General features: G+C 32.8%; 1 protein-coding gene across 3 annotated transcripts in view; it reads right to left on the reverse strand.

The window, feature by feature from the left end:
- Positions 1-15358, reverse strand: part of LRRIQ1 (leucine rich repeats and IQ motif containing 1) — a 175616-nt gene that overhangs the window by 73213 nt on the left and 87045 nt on the right. For all 3 annotated transcript variants that reach the window (XM_045553288.1, XM_045553289.1, XM_045553291.1), the window contains exons 19-22: positions 9296-9385; positions 8521-8642; positions 7898-7993; positions 7557-7639 (exon numbers count right to left, since the gene is read on the reverse strand). In XM_045553288.1, the coding sequence (XP_045409244.1) occupies positions 7557-7639; positions 7898-7993; positions 8521-8642; positions 9296-9385 (391 nt within the window). The remainder of the gene's footprint in view (positions 1-7556; positions 7640-7897; positions 7994-8520; positions 8643-9295; positions 9386-15358) is intronic.

Here is a 15358-nt window from a genome sequence, read left to right on the forward strand (position 1 = left end):
GACAGAAATACCCTGGGATATAGCAGATGGAAGTAAGATAACTAATGGGATGAAGAACAGACAAAAAAAGATTATTTCATTTATTTAAACCCCTTTTAGGTTGTGTTTAGTGGTTTCTCTTTTGCTCTGATGTATTGTATTTACATAACAAAGAAGATACATAAATTCCCTATTTTAAAGCCAAGAACATTCCAAATTTATTAATTTTATAAAATAAATAAGATTATTGTGAATGTGGGACCTATAACTTTTTATTGGTAAATGAATGGTTCTATGGAATGTGAAAATGGAGATTTGGTACTGTTGCATTAAGACAGAGTTTTTGCTTACTGAAGGACTGGAAGAAAAGAAGATAGTGATGTAAGTACCAGAGATAACATAAAGATTGGAAGGTTATGCATTTTTTGTAGGGTAACATACATTACAATTCAGGGCAGAATACATTTTCTTAGTGTCTTACATCATCTTGCAAAAAGTACGAGAATTTAAGAATCTTTGATTAATATCTACTGTAAAAGAATTGAATATACTAAATGAAAAAAACAAGATTTTTTTTTTTTTTTTTGAGACAGAGTGTTGCTTTGTTGCCCGGGCTAGAGTGAGTGCCGTGGCATCAGCCTAGCTCACAGCAACCTCAAACTCCTGGGCTTAAGCGATCCTACTGCCTCAGCCTCCCGAGTAGCTGGGACTACAGGCATGCGCCACCACGCCCGGCTAATTTTTTCTATATATATTTTTAGCTGTCCAGATAATTTATTTCTATTTTTAGTAGAGACGGGGTCTCACTCTTGCTCAGGCTGGTCTCGAACTCCTGACCTTGAGCGATCCACCCGCCTCGGCCTCCCAGAGTGCTAGGATTACAGGCGTGAGCCACGACGCCAGGCCAAAAAAACGTGATTTTAAATGTCATAAATACCCAGTTACGGATTTTAATTGTTAAAGTATTAACAGCAGTTTTTGTAATGTGACTTAGAGAAACCAAATAAAATTTGCAGAGTATTCATCAATAGCAACCTGACAATTTCCATTAGTCTTTTAGTAATAATTTATCTTTACTGAGTATGTTTTACATGTTTCACAGAAATTACTTTTCTCAACATACAAAAAATATTGGTCAGTGTCTGGGCACATCCCCTAAGTATATGTAATCTCACGTATTGTCCGAGTTGTATGTTTCTATATAAACTCAACATGAATTATCAATAACAATAATAAAAAATGTTTATATATATTTCATAGAATAAGTATTAGATATAATCTAAGTCATTTATCAAAAAAATTGACACATCAAAAAGTCAAAAGAAGCATTACTCAATCAGGAAAGACAGATTATCATGGGTTTACAGACTGCTGCCTTATAACTGTCTTTCTGCTCTCCCACTCTTCTTGCTTTTCTATTAGGTCTATGTATTTTCTGAGCAATGATATTACAATTCAACAGATCTGAGTTAGAACTTTTACTACTTCTGTGACTCTTCTAGACAAACTGCCCTCATTCCCTGTCTCTCCTCTGTCCAATAGAAATAATATTGACTTCGAAATATTACTGTGAGAATCAGTGGGGTAATACGTGTAAAGCATCAAGCCACATGCTCACCTAAGTAGAAGTGCTCAACAAATGGCAGCTAATAGGCATAAAATTACAACAGATACAATGATAATATTTCTAACTTATTATATTCTTTGAAAAAACCTTACATCTTTTATAAAATATAGTGGGATACATAAAATAGACAGCTAGATCCATAATTGGCTCCATTTTATTTATTATAGCACACTGAACAAAGCTATTGATCTTTTATAAGTTCTCTGGCACTTCCTTTGGAAAATTAATAATCTCCCTATGACTTGATTACTTGATACATAAAATAGGGATAATAATAGCACTTTCCTCATACTATTATCAATATCATAATTTAATACATATAAGATATTTAAAAGTTATCTAGCTCAATTTCCTCTAAATAATTTTATTCCCCAAGAGCACATAAAGAGCACTACATTATCAGATCCTTTTCTTTCAGATCATTCTGATTGCATCACCTTTAATTGATTTAAAACTGGAATTAATTCAAATTGCAAAGGGATAATGATAAGAAGTAAGAAACACAGTAATTTCAGATGGGAAAAACAAATCACTTCATTTTGATAGTCCCTGGCAATACAACTGTGAATAAGACACTACTCTTACCCTCAAATAATACACAATCCAGTAAAAAAGCCAAGAGATATGGATATTTTACAGCAGGGGTCCCCAACCTATGGTGAGTTGTATAATTATTTCATTATATATTACAATGCAATAACAGTAGAAATAAAGTATACAATAAATGCAATGCACTTGAATCATTCTGAAACCATCCCCCCACTCCTCAGTTCATGGAAAAATTGTCTTCCATGAAAACAGTCCCTGGTGCCAAAAAGTTTGGGGACTGCTATTTCAAAGAGTATAGCTTGCGACACTGTTGTCATGCATTATGAAGTCAGTTTTGTACACTTAAGTCTAGTCCTCTGTGATCATCAATGGCAGGACTATGTTAATTTTTTTTAGAAACAATCTTTGTGTCATCCAATATGACTTGCCCAGTGTGGGGAAAATAGGTATTAACTACACATGCAAAAAATATTTCAAGAAATCCCTAGGTAAGTAACTTTGGTATTCCCATTATGCATGTGGCTCTATAGTTGACACTTTATTATCTATGATCTCAGTTAGCTAACAATTTTATTTAGGCATTAGAGTATCCATAAAATTATTTCATTCCCTGTATGATCCTTTTTCAACTACTATAATTCTAATTTTTTTAGCTCACTGGTTTACTTTATTGTTATTTTTACCTAAAAATCTGATTATTACCCATTTTCTGTAGGTGCCAAGTATAGTGGTTTTACTTATGAAAATAAGTTTTATGTTAAAGTTGAATGACTAGCTGTATTTCTCCATCTGTATGAACTACTAGTATTTACTAATTAAATTTGCCTTTCCAGATAGAAACATGCGTTTAAATGACTAAAATACACACACGTAGTCATATACATATCCACTGACAAATATATATTAGCGACTTTTATCTAATTTATTGTTGAGCCTGTTAAAAGTTATTTGTAGAATATCTACCAGGTGTTAGGCATGGTAATAAGTTCTGGGAATTCAAAGGGGTTTCAGCCCTCAAGGATCACACTCTTCAAATGAATTTTATTATTATTTTGTTGCGAGCACAACAAAGTAATATCTGATCAAAATTCTTATAAATTCTTCCTGGAAATAAGTGAGGTAAGCAAAATAAATCTTGAATAAACTTCATTTTGCTGGAGTTTTGTCTATACTGTCCCTTTTTGTCCTTCCCCTTTAACATTCTTTAGTTACCTTATCATTTTGTAACTTGACTGCTTTGCTATAGTCCATGAACTGCTTACTTTACATTAAAAATATCCTTTCTTAATTTTCTATTAGAGGTCATTTTTTGCTACGATTAAATGTTACCAACACAGTCTCAAGCTGTTTTTTTCATGGAAATAAAATCGGCAAATATTTATTGAATGCCTAGCATGTACTTGACACTGTGCTAGGCATTTACAAATAGCTGCAAGGTGATTCTTATCACTATTTGTGGCTCTACCTTCACAACTGAATTAACCTTACTTGCTTCATCTTGTTCTTTCTTTTCTCTAATTATGAAATTTTAAATTTGATATGCATAAATATGTAGAAATTTTTTAATTTTATATGCATAAATATAATAAATTTAGAAAAACCATATTATGTCTTCATCCTATGTTCTTACCAGTTGCTCTCCACCAAAATTCCTAAACTCAGACCTCATTCTCTCTGAGGAGTGCCCCTCATCAAAACTACCCACCCACTCCCTTTCCCCACCCAGCTCATCTCAGTCTTGCTACCAATTACGCTCCCTACTTTAGGTTACTGACCTTACATGTTTTCAGTAAACCAGTAATTTTCACCTTGCACATGCTGTTCCTCAAATCTTCCCTGGGTGTCTGCTAAATTCTAATGCAGTTCACCAAATTCTGAAATTACTTCTGTGCATGAGGCAACAGCAAAAACAACAAACAAACAAACAAAAAACCCACAAAAACAAGACCAGTCATTACTGTTTCAAGCCTATGTCAGTCATGAGGGAAATAGCAATTACTTACTAGGAAAACAACAACCATATAACCCAAACATAAACAGAGTAAATCACGACAGCTCCTCATAATTTTAGATTTCATCCTATGGCTTCCAATCAATCCCTCCTCCTCCTTCCCCACTCTCCTTCTCTTTAAAGCAGATGTCCTCACTTATATCAATAGAAGTCATCCATACTGAGTCTCCCCTAATGACTGCTCACACCACATCTTTCCTCAATTTCTGCTTCTTCATTAATCAGAGTACTCAGCAGTATTCTTTTTCATCTGCAACCGATTCCATTATACTTCGTGTTCTTAAATTAATTGCGCCTCTGCCTTTTGGCCTATTTTCATTCTCACTTTAAAAAAAATATTGTTGACTCATATTCCTTATGTATAAAAATATATATGAGATACAAACAGAAAATATTAAATGCTTACTACTGAGCTACTTCTCTAAGGTTTTTCATGGCAGAAATTTGAATTAAAGCTTCTATATTTCATGCATTTGTGCCCTACTTCCTTTAAGATATCTGTTTTGTTAGATTGTAGGGCATAATTTTTTCCATTAATGAATAGTTCCTATTCTCTGACATCCCTCTCGCCATGCTCCCTACTCCATAAAGCTGGTTAGTCTCACAGCAATTTTATGGATAATGTTGCCCTCTGGTGGCTTGAAAATTTCAAGTTGACAAGTTGTCCATGTAAGAGATACTGCATTAACGTATCTCATATATATTTAAAATTTACTAGTAAATTTGTAAGTATTTAGTAGAATATAAGTATTTAAAACATTATTTTAGCTCATTAGTGGGTAAAAATTTAAAATTATGGTCATAAGTTTGGACAGATTCAAATAAATTAATGGCATACCATCAATTAATTATAAAACTGAAAAGTACTAGAAAATTATTTATTTTATAAGAAAATTTGAGGCACAGGGTCTTAAATGATTTACTCACAGGTACAAAATGATATATGTGCTATGTCATTAACAGAAGATAAAAAGCGTGCTAATTGGAGAAATCCCTCTGAGTTTCATGTTTTTCACCTTTAATTCTCCCTTGAATGTTTCTAATCTGTATATCTGTTGTGAAGCGGGAGTAGAGGAAAATAATGAGGAGAATATAAAGCTTATCATTAAATTTTACATTTCAGCATTCAAATATTAAGAAAAAATTCTTTTGTTTCATTAATCTAATATTATTTTCATGACTCAAAAGCAAGAAAAAGTCTAACAGAGATATAAAACCTCACACAGTAATAAGAATGCAATCTAGATTACAATCATGAAATTTGAATAATTAGACTATTGTCCCCATAAAATTTGTACAACTGCCATTTAGGATTTTCACTTAACAGGTCATGCTCAATGACCACTGTTAACAATGCCCTTAAACTGGACGGCCGGTAGTCCTTTTTCATTTGTTACTCTACCATGCCCCCTTGTGACTGATAAAAAGAGGATACTTTTTGACTGATAATTATGTCTAATCACAGCCATTAAAGTAATGATTTTTATGTGTGAGCATATATTCCTTTGCTAAAACAGTCTTTACTATGCTAATTTATCAAAAGTGTATTCAGCCTAAGAGAAAACAAACCCTCAATTACAAGAATTGGCAAGAAAAACCTATATATTTCCAAAGACAGAATCATAGGGAAAGTCTGAAAAGATAAACTTTTCCTCAGCTTTCAAGATGGGAGACTATTGTAAAAATACTACAAATACTTTTAAAAAATAGATCCAGCAAAATTTCTTGAACATAAATAGGTCATAATTTTTTGGTGAACATTGGTTGAATCAGTTCTTAAACTGCCTCTGATATTGGAACATGCCCCAGGAGTTTCAGAAATGTTTGTTATTTTCAAAACAGCTATTTAAAGAATGTTTTTTGATACTGTCAAAGAGGGGTAGACATATACATCAAAGCAATGAAAGCATTGATCAAACTACCCTGATTTACTGTACCAGATTCCACATCCCCAGAACTGAGGGAGAGTCTCATCTTTGTTAAAGGTTTGAAGTATTTTACTGAGGTAACCACCAAATAACACTAAGTTCATAGAACTCTGATGAACTTAACAGGGGTTTGCAAAATCAGAGTGTAGAAGGCACAGATAAGTTAAAAAAGTGTTTACTTATATTTTCTTTAACAATGCTTAAAATGTTAATATTTTAAACCTGAAAAATGTATAGTACTCAATAAAAAAATTAGTTATCACGAAAAGATTAAAGATAAAATTAAGATTCAGTAATATAACACTAAGAAAGGAAAGTTAAATATTTCTGAATATACAAATGAATCACCAGTAATTTATCAATGGCCAGTAAGTGATGTGTCAATAAATACCAGTTATTCCTTGGTAATCAACAGTATTTTGGCTATATTTATTTTTCTTTCTAAAAATTAATATGTGTGATTCTTAGAATTCTACTGAGTTAATTAAAAATAATGAATAGAAAAATCAATAAAGGTAAAAATAAATTTATGAAACACTTCTATGTTTATATAAGCTTGAACTATACGATGGATAAGTATAGGTTTTTTGTTCTTCACAGCAGTAATGGTTTCTTTATGAAAATATTTTATTGACAAAATTTTTACAAAAGAAATCGATGAACAAAAGAAACTCAAATGGTTTTTTTAAAAAGTCATGTTATATTGAGTTTCTTATATTTACATGAGTAAATATTTATAAAGTTATAAGTAAATACAAAGTTATATGCAATATGCAAATACTTTTAAATAGTTTTAATTAGAAATATAAGATCATTATAACCTGTAATTTTTTGCCCTGACATCTATAATTTACTCCACATATTAAGTAATTATACTAAAATAATTACCGGTGTCCAAAGAAAGACAAATGATTTTAAGAGTAGCCTGGCAAGTGGGATAGGAGAAAAGATGCCTTTGAACATTTCCCAAGTTATACAAAATCACAAAAGACATAAATTGTGCTTCTTTTCCAAGATGTCAAGTTGTGAAGTCTTTATAGCTAAAATCCATGGAACTGAGTAATTTATATAGTTTATTGAATAATAAAGCAATTTAAAAACACACAAAAGAATATGCATATGAAGCAGATACTCTTCAGAATCAACATTTCCCAAATAAACCTATTTTAAAACAACTTATAATTCTCAGTGCACAATAGATGGAATAATCAATAGCAAAGTAGAGAATAGAGGAAAAAATGAAAATAGCATTTAAGAGTATAACATATCATTCAAGTAATAGCATAACTTTTTCTTAAGTTTTCTTAAGTTTATTTTTTCAGAGCCATTATCTTAGACATATTCATCTGTGCATTCATTTTTGTCTTATTAAAATAAATTGAAAAATATATATTAAAAGAATTTATCTTCAGTATTACATAGGCTATTGAAAGCTATTCTTCAAAGAGCATTAATTACTCACCTAATTTTTTCTTTAGTTTCTTTGATTTCATTTTCTGTGCTCTCTTCAGCATTTGTTGAGCAGTAGAAATATCCTTAAAGCCCCTATTAAAAGATTAAATTTAATAAAGGCAAAACAAATATGCAGACTATATTTAGATATGAATATACACATAAACATACATATTTGAATTATATCATACTAAAATAAAGTTGGCTTTCCATTTAAGAAATCTTAATTTAATCAGATGGATAGTTTCTTAAAAACTAATAAAAGTATTCTTAAAATCTTGAAAAATATTTGCCTTGGACATTATAAATCTCTCAATTTTTAATTTTTTTAGTGTAAAATAGATCACATACCATTCTTCTGAAATTTTTTCTTCTTTTTCAGATTTTAGCAAACTCTTTCTACTGGTCTTTGATTCAGGTGTCAAGGATAAAGTTCTATTTTCTGATCTGGCAATAGAAAAGAACCTCTTTTAACTGAATCAACACAAGTACATCAGCACTTTTTAAAACTACAAGCTGTTTATATTGTCTCAAACTTGGAAATAAAATGTATTTAAGTTACTGAAAAACTTTATCTTGAAAGTAATAAAAGTCTGCCATTAATTTAAAATGTTTACATTTCAATTACTTGGAGCATATTTCAATCCTTTTGTTGAAAGTAATGCAGCAGTGGGATTTTAATTCTAACCCTTATCTCTACCTATATATTGCAGTATTTAAAGATCCACTTGTTTACAACAATTAATTACATTATTTCACTGACACATAAATTTTGTAGTTGCTTTACTGCACCCACCTCACACATTTATCTTACACTGAAAACTCTGTAAGTTTATGATTGTATTTTTAACACTAAATGTTGTTGTATCTTCTAAGCTAGTAAATTCACATCCACTTTTGTAATTGTACTACTTTTTTGAGAAATGATTCCTGTTGTTCATAGGTTAATCCTCTAAAAGAGTGAGTTAGCTTACCTGCCATTAAATTGTGTATGTTCTGAGGAAAACAAATTTTCTTTCTCATTATATAGCCATGCTTGAGCTGGATGACTTGGTAAATTAAGGGAAGTATCATCGTATTTTAAGTTTCCGGAGATCTTATCAGAAAAAATGTAAATAAGTGTAAATTGAAAAATTTTAGCATTTATATTATATTGGTTTACATACACACTACCAAGAAGCATTCTAAGTGAAGTTCATTATAAAACTAAAAATTATAATAAAATGAGATTTATGGAATATACATAAATGTCCTTTTTTGTAGTGGTGAACAATATGCTTTTTTGGAATAGCTTGGATATACAAAATGATTAATTGCAAAGATCTTTAAACATCTCAGAAAACCAAAACTTCAAAGATTATCAAATAAATAACAGATATTGCAGTTCATTGACCTCTGACTGAGAATCTTCAGCTGTTGCCCACTTAATGCATATTTTTGTATTTTTAAAGTGCTGTCAACTAGTAATTTTAGTCTACTGCCAAATATGCAGCTGAAGCATATCATTTTTTTTTTTTTGCTACTGTGAAATAAAGTGTTGAAAGAAATCCAAAATAAAGAAAAAAATTAGGAGCAAATGAAAGAAAAGCTACATGAAAAATTACATCTGGGGATGAGGAGGAAGTCAGAGGCTTCTAAAAGTAATTATGTTTTTCGAGTCAATAAATTGTATTATTAATCACTGCAGCATAGCATAACCTTAAGAAATGAGTAAAGATTGAGCACTCAGAAGTTTCCATGACATGTTACCTTTGGCCAGTGCAGCTGGTTTGAGAGAAGCAATGTTTGTGAAGGGAAGCGGGCGGAATCTAAAGCTAGCCATTCTTTCTCCAAAGCAGCCTGCAGAAATAACATTAAAATGTACATAATTTAGTTTGCATAACTTTTAAAATGTTTCTTTTAAATTGTCTTACAGACTACAAATGTTGACAAACTATATCAGAATTTTTATTTACAGGAAATTTGCTACTTGCTATTGTGAGATGATATGCATCTGTTTAATGCAAACATACTGAAAATGGGATAAAACTTTTCATCTCTAAGTTTTGGATGAAGTGAAAACTTGATATTTGAGTGCTCTAAAAAATAAGGTGCAGATTGCTTAGTGTATTTAACTGCGTATAACTGTGACCTGTTGCCAAATCTAGATGTGACTGAGGAAAGTCATCTTTTAACTCTTTACAGTACAAGTTATAATATTTTCCATCAAACTTCACTATTGAAAATGTACAATATTTTAATATTATATCAATTTTTTCATAAAGTCTGTTAAGCTAGCTTTTTCTTAATTTTTTTGAAAATTTCACAAATTTTCTACATAGATGGAAAAAAATTTGTGGCAATAAGTAAAATAATATAAAGAATATTGTTCCTGTTACTATGTTCTCTAATTCAACAGTTTGAATGACAAAAATATAAATTTAAAGGTAAATTTATAAATTTCTATTTTAATTCCCTTCTCTCTTTACCTTAAAACATTTTTCTTCCATTCATGGAATTTCCAAATTCATTGTATCTTTCTACAGTAGAACTATATTAATGACATCAATGTTGTATAATTTAGGATACAATTATCTGATTTTTATTTGATTGGATTATAATAATACAGTTTAGAATAAACTTTTGTGGTTCTATAATTTTTTAATCTTTATAAGAAATGATAATCAGAAAAGCAATCTGTTTTTAAAAGGTTCTAAAATAATTATAGTTATAATTTAAAAACTAGAATATTTATATTATGAGGAGATGTAGATGTAATTTTTCATTTATACAATTTCAGTGTCTCTTGGCTGCCTTTTGATGAGATCGAGCACGTTCAGCGTATGGCCGAGGACACTGACGGCCTTCTGAAAGGCAGGACTAAGATATACTGACTAGAGGCAGGCGGTACGATGAAAGACTTTTACTTATAGCATTTAGTCTTAGGAAACTTAATCAAATGCATGTTACTTGAATCTTATGTAAATAGGGCACCTCTGCTTAGTTGTTAGGCACATTGTCATATTCCTTTTAGGTGGGGATTATTAACATACATATCACAATTACAGCTGGTTTAAGGATTGCTTGTCAGATAAGAGGAGTAAGTTCAAGAGATCTATTGTTCAGCATGTCTATAGTGAGCAACAATGTATTGTATTCTTGAAAATCATGAAGAAAGTAAATTTTAAGCTTCTCACTACAAAAAATAAGTATATAAGATAAAGCACATGTTAATAAGCTTGATTTAGCCATTGCACAATGTATATATGTTTCAAAATACGTTGTATGTGATAAACATACACAATTTTCATTTGTTAATTAAAAAAAACTCTGATTTCAGTATTTGTAAATAAAGTGTTATTGGAAAGAGACAGAGAGAGCACTCTCACCAGAAAAATTAGCATTCCTCCTTCTCATCCTCACAGAGAGAAAAAAAAGATTTGAAAATGCCAGTCACAAACTTTTATAACATTCCAGAACAATCGTTTAACCACTGTCTCTTAGAAATTTCTAGAAGCATAAAGAAGAGTTTTTATATAAAATGGTAAATAGGTTTTTAGTAATTATATAATTACAACTAAAAATATTACCAAAACCACTGATTTATATGTGAGTTCAAGCTTATTAATATCAAGTATATTTGGCATCACTTAGTATGCTGAGGGAAATAAAATCTCAAAATGTCAGGGGGAATTGGCTAAGAGTTATAAGCACACCACTGTTTTTAAAAACATACGTTAATATATCATGCTTACCACTGCAAATTTATACGAATTTCAGTTATTGCTTAAGAAAACCTTCTGTTCAGATATTCCTTAACAAACAACTAAGGATCTGGAAAGCTTTCTTGTTACTAAAGGATTATTATCAAATTTACTTGTATATTGAAAATGAACTTAAACTTGGATATATTTGTAACTGTATGTTCACAGTTGAACATTTGATCAGATACACATATATCTGGCTTTTTGATCAGAGAAGAAATCATTCTGCTCTAATTCAACTTTGAGGAATAGAAAATAAGGCTATGAGAAGGAGGAGATGCAAAGAACATAGATGTTAATGTGTATATATATGTAAATTTTTCATAACATCTAATATAATCCTTTCATCTGACACATGACACTAGAACCACACTTGTCCCAAGTCACAAGTTAGTGTTGAATGGGTCCTATAAATTCTAGAAGTAATAACTTGATCTCTTTCTACTCCCTTCACTTACGCCTCCCACCCTGCCCCAACACTTTCCTTTTCTGCCCAAACTGACCCTTGCTATACCAAAAAGAATTCTAATTTTTTTTTTCTTTGAGACAGTGTCTGTCTCTGTTGCCCTAGGTACTGGGTAGTGCAGTGGCATCATAGCTCACTGCAACCTCAAACTCCTGGGCTCAAGCAATTCTCCTGCCTCATCCTCCTGAGTTGCTGAGACTACCGGCATGTGCCACCACCACGCCCAGCTAATTTTTCTATTTTTTGTAGGGAAGGGGTTTCACTCTTGCCCAGGCTGGTCTTGAATTCCTGGCCTCAAGCAATCCTCCCGTCTCAGCCTCTCAAAGTGCTAGGATTACAGGTGTGAGCCACTGCACCCGGCCCTCTAATATTTCTTGGTCCTTTTTATAGCATCTCACAATCCTTTACAGTTCAGAAATATGCCCCATTATGAGTCCCAGATTTCACTTTCTAAACCCTTTCCTCCATCCTCAATGTAAAAGTATAGCTGTTCATATTGTTGGAGATTACTGTTACAGGCTATGCATACCTCTTTTCACTAAACCACATATACCACTTTTCTTTAGCCTTTTCCTTTGCCTCTACTTTAGGTTTTGTTTGTTTATTTTCCCACTATTTACTGTAATACCTAATACTCTGTGAGATTAATTTGATATAGGGATCAAACATAAACTCCAGAGCATAAAGCTGACCAGCTTAACACTTTCTGCCTCCTTCTCAAAAATTATGCCTGTGAATTTATTGAATTTGATTTTGGGCTGAGACAAAAACAAATCAAAATTTTACTGTTGTGGTTTTCTGTATTTATGGTATCATAATAGCTTTTCTCACCTTTAGGGACTCATAAAGTATTGGTTTTTTAAATTTAAAGACAATTGTATTGGTCCTTTACCTGTTGGCTTCTAAATAGCATAAGTGAAGGAGAAAACAAAATCTGTTAAATTAAATCAGCAAATAAAAACATTAACTAAAACTTACTTCATAATTTAAAAATGAAAGTGCCAATGCAGATCACTATGCAACATCATCAGACTACTCACACCCATTATTTTAGATACTCATGTTATTATAGATTTTTTGTAACAAAGTGGCAAAATTTTCCCCCAAAGGAGATTTTTATCTGGGCTCATTAAAACTGCTGCTAAAATTATTCTTCTTATGCACTGTGACTTGAGGATGAAGAAAATGTCTTATTCATCATTTTTTCAGAAGTTCACTGTGACTAGCATATCAAAGGTGCTTAATGGTAGGAGACATTTCTCCATGGGTCTCCCACATCTGCATGTCTTGTACAGATTTTTTCTGGACTATCTTTTCCAGGATGTCTGTATAGCTGACAGCCTGGGAAGACAGAGATGGTGTTTTCCTCCATGGCAGAGGGCACTATCCTACCAAGGTTCACGGGACATGGAGCACTTGGATTCAACTGATGAGGTTTGGACATGGTACACAGTGGAGGAAAGAGCTGAAGTTATCTTGTAAGTGGTGTCCTTTAGGCCAATTCAATGTACTTTTTTGATGCTTCTATATCTGAATGTGTAGTAGAAACTGACATGTTAACATGCTTTCCTTTTCCATCCCATAAATGCTAGAGAAGATTATCCCAACAGGGGAGGATGTGCAGATAGAGAAGTTCTAATGTGACAAACTCGCCTGTGATTTTCCACCTGTGGTATGACCACTGGGTATGGATTTAGCATAAGCACCTCCACCCTCTGATGTTCAAAGCTTTCAGTATATATATAGATGATACCTTGTTGGGTTGTCAAGACAAAATGGTACGTGAATTATATGTCATTTTTTTAAAAGTCTTAGTTTCAATTCTAATCACAGTGGGTGTTATCACACCTCTGCCAGTGGTAGGGAGGGGGACTGATAAATCTGGGCAAAATTTCAGGGCCTGTTTGTCAAGTAAAATTTCCTGGCACTATGTGGGAGAATGTACAATGCTCAGTCCTTCCAGTAGCCAAGAAAAAACTACTTTCTCTTAAGCCATTTATCACCGAAAATGAGGTTCAGTATCTTATTGGACCCCTTCAATACTGGAGACAAGTCTCTGTGACTGATGATTTTTCTAATTTGAACCTCTGGTGATGGAAGCAGCCTTCACCTGGAGATATCCCTTGTGGTTTTGGATTTGTGGCCTTTCTGACACAGTGACCAGGTACACTACTATTGAAAAGCAGCTATTAGTTTCCTACTGGACTCTTTTAGAAACTAGATGACTGGCCCTTGGAAACCTTGTGACTCTCTGGCCTGATACTCCCAGTTTTGGGTGGGACAATTTGGATTTAATGACTAACAAGGTGAGAAGGTCCTAAAAAGCTTCACTTGCCAAAAGGAAATGGTATACTCAAAAATGCAGCCAGCCTGGCCTCAGTGGCATGCCAGCTTTACATAAAAAAGTAGCATCTATCTTTCTCAGGGAAATTTTATCTCTACTCCACTGCCTGAACCAAAGTTTCTGTCTTGAATGGACTTCAATTCACCCAGGTTCCTCTAAATTCTTGGGCCTGGTTCAGAGATAGTTTAGCGAAGCTGAAATCCAACTGGCTCTTGGGCTGTTGCCAATGGCTTAACAGTTTGGTCTGCCGTGTGGAAAACTACAGACTGGCAGACTAAAGGCAGTCTGCTTTGGGCCCTCAAACAGGAAAAACAAATCACAGCTGCTTATAGGACTGTCTGGATTATTCCTACAGATTCTCATGGTAAGGGCCCATTTGCTAGTGAGAAAAACTGGAATTAAATCACTAATTGGGCCAGACTCTGTTTCTGATGCAGAGGTTACTAATACATGCCAGACTTGCAACTCCTGAAAAATTTACCAACTTGTCTTACAATGGAGGAGGTCCCATCTCATGGAATTTTGTCCCTGCCTGGTTCTGGAAAACTGACTACATTACAACTTCAACTTCTTATCTTTGTTGATACCTTTGAGGTTATTGAGCAGCTGACTCTGGCCATACAATATGGCCCTCAAAATTAGCTGCATAATTTTTCAGTTTTATGGACCATTTGAGTCTGATAGTTACATGCCTTTTATCATAAAAGCTATCCTGATGCCAAGCATTGGTTCCTGCCATATTGTAAGGACACAATATTTGTTGGCTGGAAGGGAAAGAATAAGTTTGAATAAATTTGACTTTACCTCTATACCTCCTTCTGTCCACACACCTTAATACAGCAGTTTGATCAATGAATGTGGCTCTTCCCAGAAAAGGATCATACTCTTGCAGTCACTTTCTAGTAATGATTAGGAGAAATAACTCAAAGAGGGTAATACAGACCCATTTTGACAACTCAAGATTTTATCCTGACCATTCCTGGGCATGATGAGTATTTCTTTTTCCTAAAAGCAAGTACAGACCGAGCATGACTGACACAGTCTCAGGGTATAGCATGGCCAAAAGAAGACTTGGAGTACTCAAATTAATCCTAGTTAAGTTTTATAAAAATAAACTTGTTCCTTGTTCCAGAACTTTCCAGATAAAGGGTCTAGGTGTGAATAGAAAATGATTAGAAAAACAGTGAAGCTATAGTTACTTAAATAGGACACCCTAATTTTAAAGGGGTAGATGGAGAACAACAACCCAGTACTTTTGA

Source organism: Lemur catta, chromosome 6, assembly GCF_020740605.2.
Source record: "Lemur catta isolate mLemCat1 chromosome 6, mLemCat1.pri, whole genome shotgun sequence".
Lineage (NCBI taxonomy): Eukaryota > Metazoa > Chordata > Mammalia > Primates > Lemuridae > Lemur > Lemur catta.